This window comes from Bicyclus anynana, chromosome 9, assembly GCF_947172395.1.
Source record: "Bicyclus anynana chromosome 9, ilBicAnyn1.1, whole genome shotgun sequence".
NCBI classification, from domain to species: domain Eukaryota; kingdom Metazoa; phylum Arthropoda; class Insecta; order Lepidoptera; family Nymphalidae; genus Bicyclus; species Bicyclus anynana.
In genome coordinates, this window is record NC_069091.1 from 9,998,664 (window position 1) to 10,025,634 (window position 26,971).

Genomic DNA, 26,971 nt, shown 5'->3' on the forward strand with positions numbered 1-26,971 from the left:
ACAAGCTCGAAAATAAACAATGTGGCAAATTCGGCAAAAACCCAAATACCGAACTAGTTACATTTGTATCATCAATAAATAAACTACAAAAAGCTAAACATTATTTAAAATCCACACCAATAGAGCCAGTCATATCAAGCTCAGTGGCTCTAGCTAAATTGAAAAAATCATCTGCAAGAATATTTCATATGATAATTAATCAAATGCATGACATTTATCTTTTGAAAGTAAACTTACTTAAGGAGATAAATCATTATAGTTCAATCAAAACAGAAAATCTCAACTTGGCCTCAAAATTAATAAATATAAAAAGCATCAAAGATTGCCCACGTTTAAATTCTAAAAAAGCGCCAATAAAATTTGACACCGCACGATCTTTGCAAATCATACAACAACATAGTAACAATTTAAGAAGTAATAACTCAAACAACCTTCAATTATTGAATTACTTAAAATTAAATCTAAGCTGCGTTGCAAATGAAACTAGCCCGACAATATTAGACAGCAAATACCAACTACAAGAAACTATAAAAACACGAAAACCGGCTGACAAAACAATAAATGTTACTTTAGTACAATCACCTGCTAGTAGTAAAATAATTAAACTTAGTTTATTGGCACCACCTGCAAAGAATAGAAAAATACATTTGAACTTAAATCGCATTATCGTAAAACTAGAACAGCTTCATTTTATTTTAACATTTAGGAAACTAACAATAGACAGACATAGTCAAATAATTAATTGGAGAGCCAAAATAACAAATCAGTTTATCGCAAAAATAATAAATGGTTTACTACAGCCACCTGCAAATACTAAAATAATAGTTCTAAAGCTACGACACAATAACAATGTCATAAAACAAGTAATCCGAGAACGCTATTGTTTAAAACTAATACCGAACAAACATACAAATGACGATACCACAAACGAATCCTTAACAATAGAAGGTACAATAAAATATGTTTCCGAAATACTGGATTCTATTTTATTATCGTCAGCTGCAGATAAGAAAACAATGCTAATTCACCAAAACAATAATAACCATCTATATAGAAAGATAACAATACTACCGCAAAGCATGAAACTATTCGGATATCTTTTCAATGAACAGATAACAAGACCAATCTTACAGATATATTCGAATTCGGTTATTATTTTCAAGAGATCAACATTCGACAAGAAAAATACGATAACGTGGCAGTTAAAATTTTTAATCTGTTCCACTGAACGCACGCGTAAAATAAGAATTTATTTACATGAAATAGCGCAAATTGAACCTGATCAAAATTGTAACATTAAACATTTCCCTATTGAGCCAGAATTCCTAATCATAACAAAGGCTATAGACGAAATGGACTATTGGTACCATCCTTTATTGCCAATAATTAAATTTGTGAAAATGCTCATAATATTATTACAATCGTATCAACACACTCAGTCTCGAGACGAGGGGGAGCTCCATGTAAATGTCAACTATATTAAATTTATACAAAATTCATCTTGGAAAACTAGACTCAAGGCCTTTAGAAAACTTAGTATTGATTACAAAGAAACGTCTACAACACGACTCATTGTGAGACAACGTTACAATGGAATCAAATAAATATCGCAAGTATCATTAATCAATAAGAACAAAGAATAACTGCAACATAAATAGAGATAACAAGAAATACAAAATCGCTACAAAAATAATCAAAATATCAAACATAAAAATACATTTTTCTCGACTTTCTTACTTCAGTAACAGAAAAATACACAACAAACAAATGAAGCTAAATAAAAGGAATATTTTCATTCACTAACAATGTAACACCGATGTTAAACTACTTGTCGAGTAGTTGTGTTCAATATGTTTAATCAAGAGCAAATAAGGAAGATTGTAAACTACAAGTTTTGAATCAGTGCAGAGTTTAATCATACTTAACAATCAGTTACATCAAAGGAATGTGAAATTTTAAATAGTACATGATATTTTTGATTGATAGAGATGATTATTGCCTAAGTTAATCAAAGTCATAATATATTCCGCATCACATAATCTACTTCACTAACCCTAGAATAAAGTCAATTACTTTAATATCAATTTCAAAATTATAGCTATTTATACGAAGGAATAAAGTCATAATGATAAACAACAAACATTAATGGAAAACCTAAACTCAGTTAACAGAACAAAATAGAACTAGTTAAAACATTTGATTTTGTTTTTTAGTAACGGAGCCCTATAAGACCTTACTCCTATTAGATAGCGTCTTCTCGTCAACCCCTATATTTGGTGCTGCAGATTTCATCTTAAAATATTACATCTTCGCACGAGGGGGAGACTGTTAAGAATTGTTGGTGTCTGAACCAGCAATTCATGTTGCCGAGTAGTTACATCTTTATGTGATTAATTGTTAGATTATTTAGGCTATTTAGAATATAGACATATTACTAGTTATATATTGATAACATTGTATTGGTAGTTCTTACTTGTATTATATTACTTCTATTATGCATGTTTAGTTATAAGAGTGCTAATTATATATAGAATAAGTAGACATGTAATAATATAGTAACTGATTCCCTAGATTTGTATACTTTAGATATAAGCTCTAATAAGCATTATATAGTACATTTCCCACTAGCATAAATTAGTATGTTCTGTTAGTTGTTAACTGATTAACAACCATGTACGGACTAGAGTATCGCTGTCCTTATCAAACATACCTCTTGCTCTATTATAATATACCCATCTCACTCTTACTTATAAGTTTGTCTCCTTTATTTGTACTATCTTTGTATCAATAAAGTATACGGGTTGCGCTCGCTTCTAATCCTATATAATTCAGCACCCCAATAACAATACACACACTTCACTCCCGAAGCCTGAAGCGATTGCACCTCTACTTAACAAGATATACGTGTTTTATTTATACGCGTCTCCCTGTGGTTTGGACTCTCCAAAATCCTCCACAATTAAGGTACTGTTACACATGCTCTAAAATAGCATGCTAAAAACGTGCTATTAAGTATGCTCCATACGAGCATGCTTATCATCAGTTTACATTTGCTAGCAATAAGCATGCTATTTTTAAGTATGCTCTTAAATAAGCATGTTCAAAACAAACATTCCAACTACACATGCTAATTTGTATCTATCGCTCTGTCTATAGTATCGTGTTAGACAGGGAGAGATGAAGGTGAAGAGAATACAGAATAGCAATGCTGATCGACTAGCATACTCAATAAGCAAACTTGTTCAGACGCGCTAAAAGTACGCTCCCTTCTACCCGCGCATCCAGTGGCATGCTCATAAATCGCACGACTGTTGATTCTTGAGCAAGCTTAAAATAAGCATGCTGATTATTAACAATGTTGCTATACACATGCTAATAAGTAGCAACTGCTTAATAATAGCATGCTTTTGTGCTTGAAATGAGCATGAATAACAGTAGCTTTAATATTACAAGGAAGGTGCGGGCCTCGAGGCTTAGCCTCCTTGCCCGGGTAAGGCCTTGTGCGTCGTCTTGGGTGTCAGTTCAGGTGCTCCACGCGGACTGCGATTGCTGGTTATCCTGCGATGGGGTGGCGTCAAATCCGGTAAGTGCGTCGTCTATCGCGTCACCATCTTCGTCGCCGTAGGTGCCTGCCGGCTGTTCGGCCACTACAAGGAGCTCGCGACGTTGATGACGACGGTTAGGAGGTATCTTGCAGTGTGGTGGGATACCGTGGAGGTGTGGGTATGGCCCGTACGGCGGGCTAGGTTCCTGTCGAAAGTGTAGAGTTTAGTCGATACATAAAAAAGTTCAAGTCTCTCACACTAGATGGCGCAGATATAGTGTTACATCGCGGTGACGTTTGTTCTTCCGGAATGGATATATACATGGCGAAAATTTAGTTTGATGTGATAATGTTTAATGACTCTGTAACGATCATTATTATATTTTTTAAATGCTATAGTATGGTAATTCATACCAAGCATTATAATTTGTTTAGAAATATCGTATGTACTATGTAGATGAAGATAGAATAGAGTAATAGACTAATAAAGATACTAAATTACTAAGGTAAGATTAACATAGTCACATATTGTTATTGTTACTATTATCTCTATGTATATCTATTTATTTATATCTACATTCTACAGCTATACTTACTCGTATACGATATCATTTCTCTGTATTCAGAATGTGTGGTACTGATAATAGTATATCTGTAATAAAAAAATGTATGTACTATATCGATTTTAGAAATACTTTTACCAATAGAAAGAAACCTAGATCTTAAACTAGTAACATAAGCTGTAATATTCTTTTATTCCCAAGAAAACGAGAATTATGTGGGTGAAACCGCAGGCTACTTCATCATCATCATCACAACTCGTATCCGGCTCACTGTTGAGCACGAGTCTTCTCTCAGAATGAGAGGGGTTAGGCCTTAGTCCACCACGCGGGCCCAATGCGGATTGGCAGACTTCACACACCAGGTTTGTGGTTTCTCAGGTATTCAGGTTTCCTCACGCTGTTTTCCTTCAACGTTTGAGACGTGATATTTAATTTCTTAAAATGCACACAACTGAAAAGTTGAAGGTGCATGCCCCGGACCGGATTCGAACGTACGCCCTCCGAATCGAAGGCCGGTCATATCCACTGGGCTATCACGTCTTTAAGCAAGCTATTTGCTGTTATAAAATTGAAAGAAAAAAATTTCGTTGTTGTAAATATATCTATACTAATCTATACTAATATTATAAAGTTGAAGAGTTTGTTTGTTTGTTTGATTGAACGTGCTAATCTCAGGAACTACTGGTCCGATTTGAAAAATTATTTCAATGTTAGATAGCCTATTTTTCGCGGAAAGCTATAGGCTATATATTATCTCCATATTCTTACGGCAACGGGAACCACGCGGGGGAAACCGCGCGGCGACAGCTAGTATAGTATAACGAAAAATCTAGATAAAAATAATTATATAATCATAATCGTGGTCTGGAAAATACTGTAATCGTTATTATAAACGGGTTTATTTAGTAATTCCTTATATTATGATCATTGTTTTGCAAAAGGAACCGAACGGCAAGGTTCCTACATTTACTTTCGCTGTCAGTAAGTTTACCAACCACGTACGTAGTAGACGTACAGGGGTTCCGTAACCTGACGAACACACGTGCATTCGGCTACTAATTAAAAAAAAAATTGTTTTGTTTTTTTTTATATACTCTGGAGCTTAATTGTTGTGAACAGTGAGCGGTATAAAAAAGCGCTGTTAAAAAAATTCGGGCATTAGTGAAAATTAAAAATGGTGACAAACGCACAATGGTTGTTAGTGTTTGGAATTACTGCAATACAATTTTCTGGTAAATGTTATTAAATGTTATTTTTTTTTTATTCTTTATAAGTTAGCCCTTGATTACAATCTCACTTTATGGTAAGTGATGGTAGAGCCTCTATCATCTTCATAAACTTGTTAGGAGGAGGATGAAAATCCACACCCCTTTCGTTTTCTACACAACACTTCTACACAACTGGAACGCTAAATCACTTGGCGGTATGTCTGTGCCGGAGAACTAGCCACAGCCGAAGCCTCCCACCCAGACCTGGACCAATTAAGAAAGCCTTTATCGGCCCAGCCGGGGATCGAACTCAGGACCTCCGTATTGTAAATCCATCGCGCATGCCACTGCGCCACGGAGGTCGTTGAATTTTTTTAATTAATATAAGCCTACAACCAGTCTAATTGGCCAATTAATTAATAGTACCTAAATATTATAATTTTTGAAGTAGGTTTTAGTAGTATTCATATAAATAAGAATAAAGAACAGTGCAATGAAAAGAAAAACATTTTACTGAGTAATTTTAATTTTATTTTATAAAAAAATTCAACCTTTCCGCTGCGGGATATTTGAGTGTCCAAGCAACCGGCGGTCAGGACTCCAGAGTGAGGAACCTCCTCACAATTTCTTCTCTATCTGATTTTCTGCCTTCCTATTTTATTATTTTAATCAGGCTTACTGCCATTTTATGTATTCTAAATGTATAATATTTAGTATTTTTATAAATGCAAAATAACTTTAAGTGTAGGCAATCACTGGTTAACAAATCATCTAATTAAGATGCATTCGCACAGGTGGAAGTAGTTTTATCTGATCTAAACTAAAGTAATAAGGAGATAGTTTGAGATATTATAGGTATTATAGGTACGGGGTAAAACTAAACCGATTTTGATGATTCTTTTACCACTAGAAAGCCGTATTTGTGAGTGTCATAGGCTACATTTTATTCCCGTATTATCACGAGAACAAGAACTACACAAGTGAAACCGTGGGGCGTCGGCTAGTGTATTTTAAAGTAATGTTGTCCATACTACTTTATAATTACATAATTATGCAATTACAGATACCTATTAACAGGACAACTTTTTAATAATTTGTTTCCGGTTAGTTACATTAGGCAATTTTATCATGAATTAAATAAATAAATTGTTATTAACATCTAGCGTATGTTTAAATCTTCATCTTTGCGTCCAAATTCGTCAGTGCCTGGAGACGAAAGTCTTCGAACAGTGCGAGTTGCCAGTGATGACCTATGGTTCCGAGACTTAGTCGAGGTTACTACACTATTGATGAGTTCCTTAACGATAAAGGTGCTTGGAGGTCATTGGATCAACTTCCACCTTCACACAGGAAATAAAACTATAAGAAATTGTAATTGTTATCAATTGTAAATTATAATACTGTATGACTTTTTCAAAAGAGCACCTGTTGAGTTTCTTGCCGGTATCTTCTCAGCAGAACCTGCCTTCCGAACCGGTGGTAGTATCTTTACAAATAGTCAACTGACGAGCGAGTCAAAAGTGCTTGTAAACTGAGCCTACTTGAAATAAATGAATTTTGAATTTTGACTTGGTCGCTAACTATGGGCCTTATTAGAAAGCCACTCAGCGTTCGATGGAGTCTGCTATGCTTGGGGATTTTCTGCGTGATTGAATCAGAAAAGACAAGATCCGCCGACGAACCAAAGTCACTGACATAGCTCAGCGAGTTGTAAAGCTGAAGTGGCAATAGGCAGGCCACATAGTTCGAAAACCCGATGGGCGTTGGAGTCCTGGAATCGCGATCGGTGCTGGAATCGCGACCCGCATCGGAAAGCGCAGTGTTGATTGACCCCCCACTAGGTGGACCGAGGATATCAAACGGGTCGCAGGGAGCTGGATGCTGGCGGCTCAAACCTTATGTCCAGCATTGGACGTCCATCGGCTGATAATAATGATGATAATGAACAGCGACTCTATTCTCGTAAAATCCTGTTATTCAGAAATCTCGCGGGAACCATGAATTTTTCCTATAAAAAAAAATGTGTTGATCAGGGATCAAGTCAAATAAAAAGTTGTGAAAATAAAAAAAAAAATTACGCATCCAAATACAAAGAATACACAACAATCAAACGCAAAACGCAGTTAACCAACACCTAAGTAATTTAATAAGAAAACGAAATGAAGCATGTAGAACGCGTTGCGCGCTACTTCCGAGTGGGTTACGTTACAAAAGCGAGTCGGCACCGGCCGTTGCATAACACTGCTCTCGCAGACTATAAGATGGCACCAGATCTTACCGGAATGTTTTCTTGTGTAATATATGTATTAGGTAGACCGATGACATCAAACGGGCAACAGGGAGCCGTTGGATGCGGTATTTGGCTGTGTTTAATCCTTGCTGAGTTTAGCGGGAATATCGTAGGAATCACATCTATTTTTAACCGACTTCCAAAAAGGAGGAGGTTCTACGTTCGACTGTATGTATGTTTTTTTTTTTATGTATATCCAGCGATTATTCCGTCATTTATGGACCGATTTTGAAAATTCTTTTTTTATATATTCTTTACAAGTTAGCCCTTGACTACAACACTACACTTACCTGATGGTAAGTGTTATAATGCAATCTAAGATGGAAGCAGGCTAAATTGTAAGAACTAATCGCTTGGTGATACGTCTTTGCCGGTAAGGTGGTAACTAGCCATGGCCGTAGCCTCCCACCATCCAGACCTGGATCATTTAAGAAAACGTTAATCGACCCAGCCCGGGTATCAAACTCAGGACCTCCGTCTTGTAAATCCAACGCGCATACTACTGCATTACGGATGCTGTCAAAAATCAATCAAAAATTGTTTGGCAATGAAAATATTGACTAGCTGACGGCGCGCGGTTTCACCCGCCTGGTCCTCGTAGGAAAATGTATAATAATGTCAAAAATACATGGCGATTCCAAATTATAACGTTCAGTTTAAATTAAATTTAGAATTAAATTAAGAATTAATGAGTTGATTATTGTCTTACGTTAATGTTCCACTAGTTCACAAATTAACTTTTGGTGAAAAGGCTTCAAGACTATAAGCGAGAGAGTTACAACTAAGAAACACCAGTTTATATGATTATGCAATACACTGGTTAACAACCTTCGATAAAGAATTATTTTGGGCCTGAGAAATATAAAGTGAACCTGCTGCCTACAGTTCTCTATATGGCACGAATAAAAAGGCCTAAATAAAAAGTCGAATTACTCAATTGAAAACATACATTTTTGACCTACATACATTAAAAATCTTAGAAAATCACAGATATCAAAATCAGTTCTTTATGAAAAACAAACTGACTTTAAATGACCTACATATACCTAATAATAATATAATATATTTTAATAGCAAAAACTTCATCTACAACCAGCAAGGCGCAATTTATCAAAAACCAAGAATCAGTAGCATTTACCTCGTTTTTAAGTATTTATTTTTATTTATTTGGAACAAAAAATATTTACATATTAAAGAAGAAGAGAAAGGGGTTAATAAATATGTAAACAACGACTCTATCCACGAATTACACAAATGAAGAATTATGGCGTCACAAAACATGCCTACAAATGACTTAAACATTTACATGACAAACAAGGAAAATTAAACAGGGAACCAGAAAGAAGAAGAAGAAGAATATCATCAAAATATACTAATTAACAATAATAACAAATAATAATAAATAAAAGCTAATTACTATATTTTTAAACAATTAATATACTCAAGAGGTTTGTACGTTAACTCAATGTTCTCAGAATGATATTTGACGATTTACGTAATTTTTGAACCTATATTGTTCACAAAACTGACTATTTCAATTAATTGTTTTTTTTAGAATATCTTATCAATTACTATACTATTTACAAAAATCACCTACTCGTATCATTAATAAAAACTTTCCATAATACGAGTACATGCATTTGCAAACGTAATGGGATAATTTGATAAGAAAATAAAGATCTACATAACAGGTGCATACGAAAGAGGTTTATTATGCAATGGACACAAGATGCCTTAAACGAGTGAAAATGGAAATGGACACCAAAACAATTTTAAAAGCATTATCTTTGTAGGTCGTCGTCCTCAATTGTTATGAAACACTTGTTTATGTTCACAGAGTATTATAAAAAAGATACATCACATATTTTCGACACCGGAACCTGGAACTTGTACTGTTGTATAGGTATAGACTTTAGCAAGTAAGTTGAACCAAAATGGCGATCATCTGCGCTGGTACAAAAGGGTAGTTAAGTCATCAAATTCAATATAAACAATATTAATTTCGTATAGTACATGCTGTACATGGAATAAGGGTCCGAAGTATATCAATATTAATTAATAAAAATTAAGGATTTCATAGGAAACTTAATTTTCAATTCAATTCAATTCTTCTTTATGGAAACTTAATTTTAAAATCAAGTAGGTTTTAAAATTTTCCAAACGTCAAAAACGCTGTCGTCTATTTTGTGACGTCACAATGTTACTTAATGTATTAAACGACAAACTAATTGATAACAAATGTTTTTGTCAAACGCCCCGTTTGTAAAGTATTTGTTAACGTGACGTCATGAAACAGTTGAAATATAGATCATCATTTATTATACATATAGTATTGTCAAAAAAATATTTAAAAATTTAAATTTTCATGTAATCATATCTCAGAAAATTTTTTTTTTCAATCTAGTAGAACGATAGTAACAATTTAAGACCATTTAAAAAAGTGGGAAATAATTAAAAATTTCGTACGCGATTGTAACGTCGGTGAAGAGTGCAGTTACTAGTTCGTACATCGCTAACATCCGAAAATGTGTTTCTACGCATTGGTCAACTGTTAGACCGCGTACTATTGATGTTAAAGTTCTTTTCTGCATTGACTTCTATTGCCCGTCTAGCAATAATTAATTGCCTAAAATAAAAATACCTCGTGTTATACAAATTAAATTAACAAAATAGTCAAGCATTATTTTTTTGTAAAAATCCTAACAAAAAAGTTGCCATTCAGCATTATGTTTAACTTTTTTACAAATTCTTTATCTTATTTTTGAAAAAAAATATTTTTAAACTTTTTTGGGTTTTCAAAATACCGTCGTTAGACTGTAGAGTATTTATTCTTTGTGGTGTCGTTTTACGAATAAATTTTACGAAAACTTTAAATAACATATAAAATATTAATATTTTAAAACACAATAAAGATACAAAACATATTTCTCAATAGCGTGTCTGCATTAATAAAGCAATTTGTTAAGGTCGAAAATTCTCCTTGAAGCGCGGTGAGGTAATCGAATTAACTCAAGTCATGTATGTATCAGCTCTTTCACAATTGGTGACATTAAAAATTCCATTGATTTTCCTATTGCAATAGCTTATGAATATGCATTTATAGTCACTATTATATTTTACAATCCGTTGTTCCAACATATTCGTACGTTTGTATAATCCGTACCAAAGAAGTATAAGATTTGATATTTTGTTGGTTCGTTTGTTACGAATTAGCTCCGAAACTACTGGACCGGTTTTAAAAATTCTTCTACCAATTTGAAGCTAAATTATCAGCAAGTAACGCAGGCTATATTTTATCCCCGTATTCCTACGCAGGTAAAACCACGGCTATCTTCTAGTAAAGGATAAATTCTTTCTTCTTGAATGGGGATTGCATTCGGCTTGTTCTATTGAAGCGATATTTATTAGATAACAATGTGTGAACTAAATTTTTTATTTAAATGCTTAAGACAATTGAACCGTAACAATTACTGTATGTTTATATAACTGAGTTACTTATCAGTTTGCACACTATTACATACTGGATTTCTTAGGGTTTGATTGATGCTTAACCGATGCCCAACAGAATCTCAAAAACGTCGTCTCTACCTATGGTGCAGGGAGTGCGTTGCACCAGGGCGCCGCGATCACAGGGGAGCTGCGCGGGTTATAATAGCGGACCCGGGCGCGGTGTAACCTAACGTAACCTCAAGTAAAAAATACTCCTGTATGCATACCTTCATTATGCATGGAATCTAGAGCTAGAGTTTTAGCAGAGGCAAATAGGAAACTACTTACAATGCCTTTGTTTGCTATACAGACAGTTTCTGGTAACTTGAAGTACTGTTTGTATATATTACATTTTAACAATGCTCAGCACGCTTAGGTACTAAAGGGCGCTAGAGTGATAGTTGCACCCGAGCGCTACTTTAGCTAGAGACGCCTCTGATTAAAGATATACAAAAGTATAAGAGTCAGGAAACACAGACTTCGGAAAGGGTATTCCAAACCTTAGCCATGCGTATGAGAATATAAGAATACAAAATGTTTTGTAGGAGTCCTAGGGACATCAACAATATAGGGATAAAAACCCACCCGATGTCTTGCGGTGCTATGGTAGATTGTTTGACGTCGTATCTCTGTAGGACCAACGGAAAACGGCTATAGAAACCACAGCAAATGAACACACCCAAACTGAATCCAGAATCGATTACAAGCGGAAAAAATGCACTAAGGCAAAGCATCTACAACTAAATCAGACAAGTCGTCAAGGTAAGTAAACAATTAAAACAACTGTCACATGGAAATGATTAAACAGAAAGTGAAAGTGCCCTGACCTGCCGCACTTTGAATTATAATCATTTACACACCCAACGTTATCAGATACGTTATAGAGAGAAGACCCAACTGGTAGGAAGATCATAAAATATTGGACAAATATGGGAACCCGATACGGTGTTGCATAAACTTCTCATGTTCTGTTCATTGTATCCGTTTTTATAAAATTGTTTTGCGCAACCTGTCTGTGTATTGTTTACATCTTTGAATGCTAAATCTTGGCTTTGTTTATTAAGTAATATTTATCTTTGTTTAGATCTGAACTTAGAAGTTTGCATTGGTGAATGCTACGTATAATTTTATTACATCATAAATCTTTTAACTAGTTATAACAATTAGGCTTGCGGCCAAATATAAGTGGCCGATATGGTATCATGATACAGATTTAGATGCACCTAAATATAAGAGCCGTGATATAGCCTAGTGAATATGACCTCTGCCTTCGATTCTGAGGGCGTAGGTTCAAATTCTGAGAGGAGACTCGTGCTCAACAGTGAGCCGAATATGGGTTGCTAATGATGAAATATAAAACTGAAATGTCATTGATTTTTGCATCTATTTTAGGACAAATTCCTTGAATATGCTTATAGATAAAACCACATAGGCCTTTCGCAAAAAACATCTTAATTCTCTTATCCATTTTCGTCTACACAGAAGGTCTATTATAGTCATTGCCTTTGCAAAATATAAGTTACATACATGAATTTATGGTTTATGTATGTTGGCTGTAGTATTTTGACCACTATAATGTAATTTTTTAATCTCCGGATCTCCATCTCCGGATTTTACTGTTTTTTTTTTTTGAATTTCGTAATCTGAAGAAAGCTACAGAGCCGTGATTGTCAAGTGGATATGAACTGTTTCGATTCGGACGTAAGTAGGTTAAATTTTTCAATTATATGCATTTTATGAAATTAAATAACACGTATCTCAAACGGTAATGGAAAAACATCGTGAGGAAACCTGTAGGTATACCTTTTAATTATCTACGTTTGCGAAGTCTGTCAATACGCATTTGGCCAGCGTGGTGGACTATTAGCCTAATTTCTCTCATTCTGAGAGGAGACTCGTGCTCAACAGTAAGCAGAATATGGATAGTTATCGAAGCCACATAGAGTATGCTAATCTGGTCCTGCATTATGCACTGATTTTGCGTAATAATTATGCAAGTTTACGCAAAATAATTCACTCTTGTAGAACCTCTCAAACTGCTGAGTTTTAAAAAATTCTAAATATCCTTTGTTTAACATCGCGTGTTAATTTTTATTTTCTGTAAGTAGGTAGTTATAGTATGTATGTTATGCAGTTTACAAGTCGACCTTGTACGAACGAACGAATGTTGAGCAATAACAGAGGCAAGGTTTAACTTCCACAAAATCGTAAAACCAAATTAAAAATTGAAAGCTGTAGTCCGTTTTAATTAGCTATTATCCAAAACAGATATTGTTATGTTGGCATTTATAACTTTAAGGAGTTAGTGTAAGTGTAAGTAACACAAGATGAAACATTTCAGTAAGTAAGCCTCAATAGTTTCATGGGAAAAGGGCCGAACTCAAGAGCTAACATGCGACCAAGTAAAAAAAAATGTTATCCCTGTCTCAGTATAGAAAATACAGCTATATTTCATTGCCTTAGGAAGAAAGAGATGGTCTTTCGTACTAAGGCAATGAACGATAGCTGTATTTTCAGTTGCACCGCCATTGAAATTTGTCTATTTCTCTTCACTAGTTTGTCTGGTCACATGTTAGCACCACTGGTTATGATTTAGATCCCCGCCCGCTGGACTATTATCGTACCGACTCTCAGACTAATTACATATGGACTAGTCATCATCATCATCATTATCAGCCGGTAGACGTCCACCGCTGGACGTAGGCCTCTTGCTTGGACTTCTAAGCACAACGGTCTCTAGCATCTAGCGGCTCCCTGCAACCCGCTTGATATCCTCGGTCTATCCTCGGTCTCGGTCAAACACTGAGCTTTCCGATTGGGTCCCCCACCTTGGGTCCCCAACGTCCATCGGCTCTTCAAAGTATATGACCCATTTTCACTTCAGTTTCACTACTATCTGCCTTATGTCAGTGACTTTGGTAAGTCTGCGGATCTCCTCATTTCTAATTCGATCACGCAGAGAAACTCCAAGAATAGTTTGCTCTATCGCCCGCTGAGTGACTTTGAGCTTAAATTAGGTATATATCTTATACTAAATTGGAAGTTTTTGATCGTTTTTTATACCATTTAACTATACAAAATCGTTTGATCGATTTTTATAAGCTTTGACAAAAAGAGGCAGGTCCTTAAGTAATAAGTCTGAGTACCCACAGCAACAACAGTCTTTTCGACTAATTGGAGAGGGACGAGAACGTTATACCTAATTTACCAGGCTTTGTTTACTTAAAAAAAATAGTTTCCTAATATATTGCATTAATATGGGCAACAAAGAAAAATAATTTCTGTAATGTTCCTGTAAATAAAGCAATATACCCGAAGTGGAAGGCCTCGGTCCCGTTATAAATTGCGTGTACAAAACAATTATTAGTATGTTATGTTCTTAAGATATATATGCGAAAAGTCAGGGAGGCAACGATATTAGTTTAAAATATGTTATATATTAGTTTAATATATGCAGGGAGGTAGGATCAAGGAAGTCTAGGGGCGGATGAAGTCGCGGGAATAGTTAGTTTTTATATATTCACAGATAAAGCTAGCATTCGGTTTTTGGTGACAGCGACCGGGTCGTACGACCCACTTCTTAGTATGAATTTATATGGAGCACTAAACAAACCCGGTCGCGCGACGCACTCTCGGGATTTGTTTAGATAAGTACGACCCGGTCGCGGTCGCGGGTCGCGGTCGTCAAGAACCGAATGCATAGTTCTTGAACTGTTTATCTATACTTCTATACTAATATTATAAAGAGGAAAACTTTGTTTGTATGTTTGTTTGATTGTAATGAATAGGCTCAAAAACTACTGGACCAATTTTAAAAATTCTTTCACCATTCGAAAGCTAAATTATCCACTAGTAACATAGGCTAACTTTAATTTTGGAAAAAAATGAGTTTCCGTAAGATATTTGGGGTTTTCGGACGCAAGGTGTAAAAAATCAACCAAAAAAGTTACTTATTTTGCGTACGCTGCCTAAATTATAAAAGATAGAACCATAAAATGTTCTAATTATTTGTTGATCTAATAAATGTCTATAAAAGGGTAGGGTAGAATAGGGTAGCGGTAGGAGTAGGGGTAGGTAGCGGTAGGGTAGGGATTGCGTGGGGTAGGATAGGGGTAGTTATAAGTTTACATAGAGTTTCACGTAGATGAAGTCGCGGGCGTCCGCTAGTAAAAAATAAATGCAAATTCGAGGAATTGTTTCGACCTTAACAAATAACCTGTCGAGCCAAATAATGTAAAACGAGTGCTCTTTGTCGGAATGTGGCCACGAATAAAGTAATACAGTCTTTACGGTCTGACTGTTAGAACACGAAACAATGCAACACGCTCACCTAAATACCCCTCACTCGTGCTTCCGTCAACCGTAGAACAACATACATATGTTAACGTTAGGAAATACTTATTTTTGCAAGAAGATATCCGTGCCGTCCGCGTTTAGTATGGGACGCAACCTGCGTAGATACATTGGCATCTTCTTATCTCTCGCGCACACAAAACGCCAGGCGTTTTGCAAGTGCCTAATGTATTTATTAAGCTGACCTGCAAGAATGAATAATTAAATTGATTATAGTGAATTAATTATTGTCTGTTAATCTTAAAAGTAAAGCTAAAGATAAACGTACTAGAAGACTCATTAGCAATGAGGCATTAACAGACTGTAAACTTCAAAACTTAGAGCATCGCCGAAAGGTTGCCTGTCTATCGGTGTTCTACAAGATATATTTCGGGGAGTGCGCTCAGGAACTGTTCGATCTTGTGCCACCTTCGCCGTTTTACCACAGGACTGCTAGACATCGCAGAGATCTACACCGCTACGTTGTTGAAATCCCTCGGACGCGTACTAAGCGGTTTAGTTCCTCTTTCCTTATACGCACTGCAAAGACGTGGAATGCTCTCCCAGCTTCAGTTTTCCCCACCACCTACAATATGGGTATTTTCAAGTCAAGAATAAATAGGCATCTTCTAGGCAAGCGCGTTCCACCGTAGGCTGCATCATCGCTTACCATCAGGCATGATTGCAGCTACGCGCTTGCTTTTTTAAAATAATAAAAAAAAGCTACTGAACTGAAGAGTTTATTTTCTTACAACTTTGAATCACCCACGGGTAATTTAATTCGACACTGGTTCTGTTCGACACACGGTAGGTGCCGATTTTGTTCGATAATGTTTGACTCCAGTTTGACATCGACAACTTAAAGACACTTCAACTTAAGTTCAAGACCACCTTGCCTTATGTCCGCCGCCGCCGCTACCCGCTGTTTAAAAAGATATATATATATATTTTTGATTGTTTACAAGTTAGCCCTCGACTACAATCTCACCTGATGGTAAGTGATGATGCAGTCTAGGATGGAAGCGGGCTAACTTGTTAGGAGGAGGATGAAAATCCACATTCTGTCGTGAAGAAGAAAAAGCTATGACATTTTGCCCACGCCCACAGAAACTATCGAACTCCTTTCCCAACCAGCAACCAGCCATGTTTTCAGCGATATTACTTATCTTACCATATTTAAATACCTACTCATTTCTGCAACTTAGCCTTAAAAGTATTTTAATATTAATCTTTTATCAAGGTCTAAAATTCAGAAGATTATTTTAATTCAGAAATTTATGAATAACGAAATCCGTTTCTTGTATTTTTCAGTACTGAAAACACAAGAAGAGAATGAAGTAAAGGAAGAGAGGAAGAAGGCTCAATTTATAAGAGACTTATTCAAAACAGGGTCATGTATTCCACCACCGTTCACATGTCCTCACCCAAATATGCTCTATTACTTATATACCAGGTAAGTTACAAACAAGAATGCTTTATACTTTCAATACTATAATACCAATTAGTGCAGCAAATTTTTGGGTAGATGCTCGTCCAAGATCAATAGTAATTTATTAAACGTTTAACAATTATTGTAGACATATACGAAATTGTAATTCAATGTAACAAATGTCATCTGCCAACTAACTTACTGACTACTTAAAGACCAAATTAGTGAAAAGGCCAGCTGATTGTTTCTGAAAATATTTAAGACCGCCTGAATAAATTATTTACTTCATGACCATCATCATCAACCTATTTTAATGAACCAGTGCAGGACATAGACAATCTCTTCCATAAAACAGGAGTTTCGTCTAAGGCATACTAATTTTCCATTTTGAATTGCATTGAAATTGATTTTGAAATCGGATTGCGATTGCGATTGAATTGAAATCGAAAATCATTAAAAGAAAGAAATATCAAATATATGGAGCCGACTGGAGCCTCGGACACAAATAGGAAAAGGTTAACTATTTGATCAACAAATCAGTTGTCCTTATTTTGATATATTTGTAACACATAATTGGGAATGATAGAAGAAAGTTAGGTTATAATTATTCATTAATATGCAACATTATATCGTAGACTTTATAAATCACTGACTGTGATATAAATAACTTAATTTGCGTCAATCATGATGTATAATATTACAACGATTACGTATATACCGGTATAGTATACTTGACTAGTTGAACATTGAAGGTCTTATGACTGTCCTGTTTTTCCCCAGAACGACCCAAGAGAAAGGCGAGTTGCTCAACACGCTCGATAACGACTCGCTCACAAATTCGAAATTCAACACGAAGCATCCGACAAAAATAGTTGTCCACGGCTTCGGTGGTGGAAGAAATCTGTCCCCCAGCACGGATATGAGACAGGCGTATTTCAAAAGGGGCAATTATAACATAATAATCGTTGATTATGGCCCACTCGTCAAAGAACCTTGTCTCGGTCAGGTTAGTATATTAATCCAAAGACGTATTTTGTAGAAGTTGTGAGGGACCTATTGCCGTCCTTGTTCTTTTTACTATGTGTAATATAAGTAAAAATGTGACACAAAAGGGGCTAAATAACCAAAAGAAGGTAAAAGATAAAACACTACGCAATCGACCAAAAAATGGTCGATACACAGTTGGGGACATTTTGACATCGACCATATTTTGGTCGATACACAGTGCAGTGGCGAGCTAATTAATATACCAAAGTGTTACTAGACTCCGCGTCACGAAAGGAGTCCCGCAGTTAAAACTTGAACTAAAATTGACAGCACCTTACACAAATGACAATAAGACCGCTATTACCAAATGACAACAACGAATTGGCTTACTTTAAAATAGAGCAGGGGGATAGGTTGCTAATCATCGGCAACCAAAAAAAACAATTATAGATAATACTAATTCAATACAAATTCTGTACACAGAGGTACATGTGTATCTCTGCGTGAAAGATTTTTTTAAATCGGACCAGATAGTCCCTGAGATTAGCACGTTCAAGCAAACAAACAAACAAACTCTTCAGCTTTCTAATATTATTGATAATTGATGATATTATAAAGCATTATAATATTATTGATATTATAGTATAGATTCATAGGGCACACCGAAGGACGATCACCTTTAATTTATTCGGATTGAAATACATCGGTGTTTCAGATAGAGTGGGCCCCGCGTTTCGCGAGCATGTGCATAACGCAACTGGTGGAGTACCTCCAGTACCACCCGGTGAAGTCGGTGCGTCCCGAGAAGATTCACACCATAGGTTACAGTGTTGGGGCGCATATCCTTGGACTGGTTGCCAACCATCTAACCGAAGGAAAGCTTGGCCGTATAACTGGTGAGTTTACTTTGTTTATTACAAACTAGCTGACGCCGCGCGATTTTACCCGCGTGGTTCCTGTTCCGTAGGAAAATACTGAAAATATATAGCCTATAGACTTCCTCGTTAAATGGGCTATCTAACACTGAAAGAATTTTTTAAATCTGATCAGTAGTTTCTGAGATTAGCGCGTTCAATCAATCAAACAAACAAACTCTTTAGCTTTAATATTAGTATAGATTACATAGTAAACTCGTAAATACAATTTCGTTGCTTTTACACAGGTTTTTACAATGGGATATTATGAATAGGTGCAAAGCACACTGGTAGGGAAAAATGCATCTTGCAAGGTGCTACTATATATTTTTTTTTATTCTTTACAAGTTAGCCCTTGACTACAATCTCACCTGATGGTAAGTGATGATGCCATCTAAGATGGAAGCGGTCGAACTTGTTATGAGAAGGATGAAAATTCCCACCTCTTTCAGTTTCTAAACAGCATCGTTCCGGAACGCTCAATCGCTTGGCGATACGTCTTTGCCCTTAGGGTGGTAACTAGCCACGGCTGAAGCCTCCCACCAGCCAGACCTGGACCAATTAAGAAAACCTCAATTGGCACAGTCCATCGAATCTAGGATAATCCACCGGGCATACCACTGCGCCACGGAGGCCGTCAAAATAAACGATATAAATTATTACGAGTATATTAGCGAAGGTTACACTTAATATCTGGATTCTAGATCTTAAGTGAGAATTGTATTAAATTGTAAGAGAAGATATTTTTCTATTTAGACCACCTCAATCATAGATAGGTGCTTGTGTAAACAAGTAACCTACATCATTAAATGCAATTAGATACAGCAATAACACTTAGTTTTGAGTAATATTTTACAATTTCGGTTGTACTTTCAGTAATTACCATAATAAGTTTAAGGATCACCACAGACTGCGTGTAGAGCTGAACATGTATGAAAATATTTGTTGGTATCAAATTTAAATAGAGTTATTAATTAATTTAAAGTTTATTAATAAATTATATAAGTCATTCAAAATATAATTAAATAAAATACATTGATTTTATTCAGTAATACGAGTAGTAAAGTTTTTTGTGGCTGTGCTGTATTCCGGTCAGCGGCTTTGCTGTATTCTGATCGTAAGGTTGTGATTGCGAGCGTAACTAAAATCGCACGTCAGATTTAACCTACGAGTATGCCTCAGGTTCACTGAGACTTTGTCATCTATTTCAATAAAAAAAATCTGAGGTAATACATTGACAAGTATACCTATATTAGATTAGATAATACATTAGTATGTATTGGTACATATGATTAGGGTATTACAAGTAGGGTAAAATGAGGTTTAACACCTACAACACAAGCTGTTGATGATCGCAGAGAAGCACTTTATATCATGTTTTTTGTATGCCCTGAGAAGTGTTGCTGTCTAAAGACGATGGTTTTCCACTTACCATCGGGCTACATAGTCCGTCAATTATTACTATGAAAAATAAATATCGTTTACCATTTTTTGCGATGTCTGCGCTAACCTTTAGTTTAGCACGCACTGTGATTTAATTGCAGTGCGTACTACCTATTGCCTAAGTACTTATATTACGATGAGTTGCCTCAATTACTGGTTTCGTAGCTTCTAACATTGCAATAGATATGTAATAGGTAATAATAAGTTTGAACAGTTGTAAATTACATAGATAGTATAGGTAATTTACATAGATAAATACTTATTAAGCAACTATTTTGAAGGTTTAAGATAATTATATTTTATTATAGAATATCGACGTTAGAATTATGTATTGACACACTATTCTAAATAATATTTTTAAAACAGTGAGACTTTAAAGCATTATGCAACGGGACGTAGCGAAGTTTTTTATACCTGCTTTTACTTACACAAAGCTCAAACATAGGACTATGATAACTTTTTAAAATATCAGCTTTCTTTAAATATTATGATTAAGTTTTAATAAACGTATATACCTAGAAAGAGCTGATAAGCTTTTCTACAGTGCATTCGATAAACCATAATTTTTCTCTATTATATATTAGATATTGATATTAGTTTATTCAACTTCGCGACTCGTTGAGCTATGTTTGTGTGATCAAGCCCAGTTCTGACTACTTTAGTTGAGTACGAACAATTTATTGGATTTAACGCACAAAAATCGTTCCTACTCTACTAAAATACTAAAGTAGTCTGTACAGCCTCATAGCGATGTAGCGTACGATCACGCAGAGATACTTCGAGTATACCTTATTCCATCGCTGTGTGACTCAAAACCGTCTTATGAGCCCCATAATTAGCGACCAAGTCTCGGAACCATGGGTCATCACTGTCAATACGCATTGTTGGAAGACTTTTATCTTCAGTCACTGAGGAGTTTCGGACGAAAAGACGGTTCACCTCTTTCTTGAAAATGGATTGTTAGATAGTAAATTATATGTTTCCTCTTTTCAGGTCTAGATCCGACTATTTTCTTCTACATGGGAAACAACAGATCTCGCGATTTGGACTACACGGACGCCTTGTTCGTGGACATCGTGCACACCGGGGCCGGTATCCTGGGCCAGTGGGGTCCGAACGGTCACGCCGACTTCTACGTCAACGGCGGCTCCAGTCAGCCTGGATGCGCCCACGATACGATCTTTCGTAAGAATTCCTAATCATCATATTCATCATATCATCGTGTAATGCTAGCGGACGCTCGCAACTCCGGTCGCGGAAAATTCTGTTTTTTTTGTATTTTCACCCATTGTAGTCATAGTGGTATTATAAAATCATTGTAGCCTTTAAGGGTTAAGCCATTTGGAATTTAAGCTTAAAAATCATCTACCACCGCGGACACGTACCGGCTACGTATCGCCTCGCTGTCCACCCTCCCATATAAGTCATTTCGTATATCCTTATGTCCGAGAGCTGGCGAATATTTTCGATTATGTATTTGAGTCAAGTTAAAAACTTGTCCTTTACCACTCTCCTATTGGTATAATAAAAATACTTGCCTACTTGTCATCTATACCAAAATTATAAATGCGAAAAATTGTCTGTTAGCATTAGAAATATTTATTCGGGTTGAAAAATGGATGAAAACTTATTTAACTATTGATTATCTTGCCGACGAAGAAGCGGGCATCTGCTAGTTTTTATACGAATAAGCGTCATCTTTGTGTCTGTGAATGAAATAAATGCTATCGTCTATGAAGTTCAAGTATTATACGTTAGATGGCAGAATGAAAAGTTACATGCTTTTGCGTATCACTATCGCGTTACTGCAACGCTGTCCATCTAGTACCACTAACGCAAACTAGATGGCAGTAAAAAACATTTTTTATTCTTATGTGAAAATTCAGAATTGATTTTACTGTTTTGAAATAAACAAAGTAGCTTATATAATAGTATGTATTACTTAAATTTATATTAATAAACTCATTTCAGAGACTCTATCTTGCGACCATACAAAAGTGACTCCATACTTTATCGAGTCCATCAACAGTCGGGTCGGTTTCTGGGCAGGCCCTTGTCCGAATCTCTTCTCCTACCTCATAGGCTGGTGCGAGCCCCAGGATACGGAGTACGTGCTCATGGGTGAACATGTCACACATAAGTAAGCGATTTAATTATAATATAATCTCACTTTATCATGAACTAGTAGACGCCGCGCGGTTTCACCCGCGTGGTTCCCGTTCACGTAGGAATACGGGGAATAAATATGCTTATAGCCTTCCTCTATAAATGGGCTATCTAATACTGAAAGAATTTAAAATCGGACCAGTAATTCCTGAGATTAGCGCGTTCAATCAAACAAACAAACAAACTCTTCAGCTTTATAATAATTAGTATAGAAGTATGTATGTTTGTTATTTATTATCTCGTCAAAATGACTGAAAGGATCCAGATAAACATTGGCACAGATATTAGTATACAGCATGTAATATTATATAGTTTAGCTACACTTCCAAACTTTCACTGTACATTAATTAATACAAACATATTAAGACTAAAAAAATCCGATGTTAATACACATTGGAACCTCTTACAAATCTGCTGAACCCAGGAATCCTCTGTTGAACCTTGAAACCACTGTACCAAAGAAGCAGCAAGGTTTGTCAAAGTCTATTTCTTACATAAGATGGTTCTCCCTTCACATTAATCTTTGTTTTTATGTTTTTCAGAAAATCATAGCTAACACAGTTATTTTTTTTATTTTGTAGAGCACGAGGGGTGTATTATGTCACCACTAACGCGAATCCACCCTACGCCAGAGGTTTTCCTGGGAAAGCGAGGCGGTTGAGATCCGTGTCACCGTACAGTTGATGGTAGAGAAAACTTGGACATTTCATTTTACTCAACATTTTCCGTGTCTTCGTTGTATTGCCAATATTAGTTTTAGTTCCTACCTCGCGTGGATACCTAATAAAATGATAGGATAAAAATGATATAAAGGTTTAAAGTTAAAAGTTCGAAGAATCACCTGTCACTCGATCTGCATTAACTCGCCTCGTACGATTTTCACTTGTAAATTTCTGTATATCTACATACTCTTACTAGTATCAACTTTGTAATGTCACCGGATCGTCTCGTGCAAAAGCTGTCGAACAACAAGATTGGGTGCCGGGTAGCTCTTATTACCATTACATTCACAGAACAGAAAACGCGAAAGTAGACATTCCGTGATTACAATCTTAATAACTCACATATCACTCACTCACGTATACTGTATGATTTGATAGTATATAATTGATATTGTTTATGTATGATAAAATAGCTAATATTATAATATTGTATCTATTCGGCTTAATATTAAAAGTATTTAAATTAAATTAGGGAAATACTTGGGTAATTTAAAATAGAGAAAGGTAATTTAGAATATAATAATAGGCTAGATTGTGTAAATAATTAATTATAAAATGGTCGGGTAGATTATGATAAAGTATATTATGACTTTAAATAGTAAATGCTATGCATGTTTACTTATTAATTTATTAAAAAAAAATTAAACGTTGACATTTTTATAATTTATTAAACTTAGATACTGCCTACCTATGCGAAAAAGTAAAGGACACTGCCAATAATTTAATAGGGATGATGTATGATGATTTAAAATTGTATATAAATTAAGAGTATGCTGGTTGCTGATAGTAAAGTAATTTTGTAGAGGTAACAGGGTGACTGCGATCATTACTTTCGGAGGTATAGGTATTTAAAAGATAAATTTTGCGGCGCTGCCATGGATCACTAAAAAACGTGCCAAATTGCACGAAAGAATGACGTCGTCGCTGAGAGAAATCGTTAAATTTGTATGCGCGATCAAACAAAATTACAAATATCTTTGTTATTGGTGCGTTTATGATTATACTTCAAATAATACAAAATGTCACATTAATTGTAAGGAAGCTAAAAATGTATGAATTTTCATCTTATTTATTTTGTACACATTCAGACAAACTTAGTATTTTATGTAGACATTAATTAGTTAATATTGATCTTATATTGGTAATATATTAATAATTACCCGAATGTCTCATAAAAACCAATATATTCAACCCTTGTCATCATCCCCATATATATATATAATGCCTACCTAGCCAATAATATATAAGTTTGATAAATATTCATGTTACCATTGCATAAGTTTCACAATAGTGTTTTGCTCATATTGCACAAGTGATAATTAATAATTATAAGGTATAAACTATAATTATGCTAGAGCGTATAATTAGTTGTATGTACCTATATTACGAGTATGAGGTTATAAGTAGTTAAAATACTTACCAAACCGCAATTCTAGTTGTAAGAATAAAAAATACTGTTACTTTTTAGCATTGATTTTCGTCTACTTGGTACGAGTACGATTATTTACTAAATTAATGTGTATCTAATATTATTTTGAAAATACTAATTTATTTTATGGTGTGATATATTTATTTATTCATAAATAAATAGGTTCTTTTAATTATATAATATCTGTTTTTATTAACCTATGATATATTATTATATTTTTATTTTTAACAATGCATAAAAAATTCATTAATATCTTTTTAACATAAAAATTGATCCGACTTCAAAGATGTATTTCACATATTTTGATTTTAACACAAAATTTCTGAACCGATTTTCATGAAAATTAAAAGGGACCAATTTGGAAGTATACTCTTTCAAACAAAAAAGAATGTTTAAAATTGGTTAATAAATAACGATGTTATGAGGTAACAAACATTTAAAAAAACATACGCGTCGAATTGAGAACCTCCTCCTTTTTGAATTCGGTTAAAAAATATATAAAAGAACACCAAAAAAATGTATTTTTGCAGACTAAGAAGTGGATTAAAAAAATAAGAAACCAATGTCGAACAAAGGTTTCACAATATTAATCAGGACAACTTTATTAAAAATATATTTAATTAATAATTATAATATAATATTATAAAAATAATAATAATAAAAAAAATTAACAAATCAAACTGTAACCAAAATAAGACCCTAGAATGGCAGAGAATGACCTTGAGTGGAGTCACGCACTTGTGAACGTTAAAGACGTCTTTGACAGTTAACAAACACTCCCCTTTTCCACTCACGTCACACTCCCCGTCTATCCCAAGTTACCCATAAAGAATTACACAACATTATATCGCGTTATATCGTCGTTCCCGCCAACTGATCGCTACCCTCTCTAAATCCCTACTCTTTACGAAACAACTCGCGCCACCTAGCGTCGGCACGAGCCAACACGAGATTGAGTGAAACAGTGGTCACTCGTCGCTGGTCAGGTGGTATATATATATATAAACTAATTGTCTAAAACTGATTTAAATATTGATTAGTTAAAAAATACCGTAGGGCAGCCAAGATATATTTTCATTTATCATTTTTTTTTATTGTAAATCTTTGTTTTCAATGCTTTCCCTCTAATTGTCAAATCTTTCGCTGCTCTAATATTCTTACAAATTACGATCTGAGTTTGGTTAAATTTAGCGTGTTAGATTACCAAGGTATCTTGTTAACATATTGGTTTGATAAATGCTTTAAAACGCTGGCAAAGTGACAGCTGACAAGCATAGGTGACTATCAGGCAGACCCATAACTTGACGATGAAGTGAAAATTAAAACAAATGAACAATTTTCAAACATATATTCGGGAAGGTAATGTCTTCATTTAATACATAATATGTATTTACAATATCGGAACAAACATGAATTGATTCAAAAATAATAATTGTCAGGTACTCATTAAATAATGCATGATACTTTTAAAAATAATTATAACAAAATCTTACGGCTTAGGTATTAAGCCGTAAGATTTTGAAGGAGAAATAAATTCTATTTAATTAGATACGAATAGGGAACTGTAATTAATTCTAGACCATTTAATTACAGTTCCCTAATGTAATTAAAAACAATGTAAAAGATTATTTAAGGTACACACAATAATATATTATATTTTTTCAAGTAGATACTTTTAGAGAATGGAAATAATGTGATATACATATTTTTTACGTAATTAATATAAGTATCCGTGGTAAAAATAGTAAATCAAAGTCTTTTGATTAGCTTTAGGACAAGTACAATATAATTTAATAGCTACAATAAAATAGGTAACTAAATAAAGTATGTATTTTTGTAACCTGTTGTTGAACAATCATATTAATATGCTTAAAATACCTAGTAAAGAATTTAAAATAATTTATTGGCCATTTCCTTTTCTTTCTAATTTTTTTCCTAACTTGTTCAAAAATTTGGAAGAAAAAAACTATCATAAGTTAATTCTTATAAATCTATACATAAAAAAAATTGTATTTTTTTGTCGTTGTTATATTATACTAAGCAATAATAATCAGCACACAAATTATCATAATTATATTTTATAACCGTCTATTTTCAATAAAATTGGCATGTGCATGTAGTTATAATAAATAATATAACGGAATATACCTATATGAGTATTTATACATACTTCTATTTTATTTAACATTATATTTTACACTAACGATTTGTAGGCCTGTTTGAAACAACACATTGCTATTTTAAAGGCAATGTCGAAAAACATCAAAAAATACTAATTAAAATACCTAACATAAAATATTTATTGTCACTTACTCGTATTTTTTAAATAGATAACAGCATATTAAAACTAAAATATATGATATAATCGAAACTCAAATTGTTATTTGACAAAGTTGTTGTTGTCTAAGTAATAACGTATCTGTTATATCTTTTTATTGAAATAGTTGACTTTGTA

At 34.6% G+C, this 26,971-nt stretch overlaps 1 protein-coding gene across 1 annotated transcript; it reads left to right on the top strand.

Annotated features, from left to right (window-relative positions):
* The first annotated feature begins 5,082 nt into the window (after window positions 1-5,082).
* Window positions 5,083-24,696, top strand: LOC112044889 (phospholipase A1 member A). The gene is made up of 7 exons (XM_024080884.2): window positions 5,083-5,339; window positions 16,738-16,879; window positions 17,636-17,861; window positions 18,558-18,738; window positions 21,193-21,384; window positions 22,171-22,339; window positions 22,947-24,696. Exons 1-7 carry the CDS (start codon window positions 5,282-5,284, stop codon window positions 23,047-23,049), a joined length of 1,071 nt encoding a protein of 356 aa, XP_023936652.2. The 5' UTR covers window positions 5,083-5,281; the 3' UTR covers window positions 23,050-24,696.
* Window positions 24,697-26,971: the final 2,275 nt, after the last annotated feature.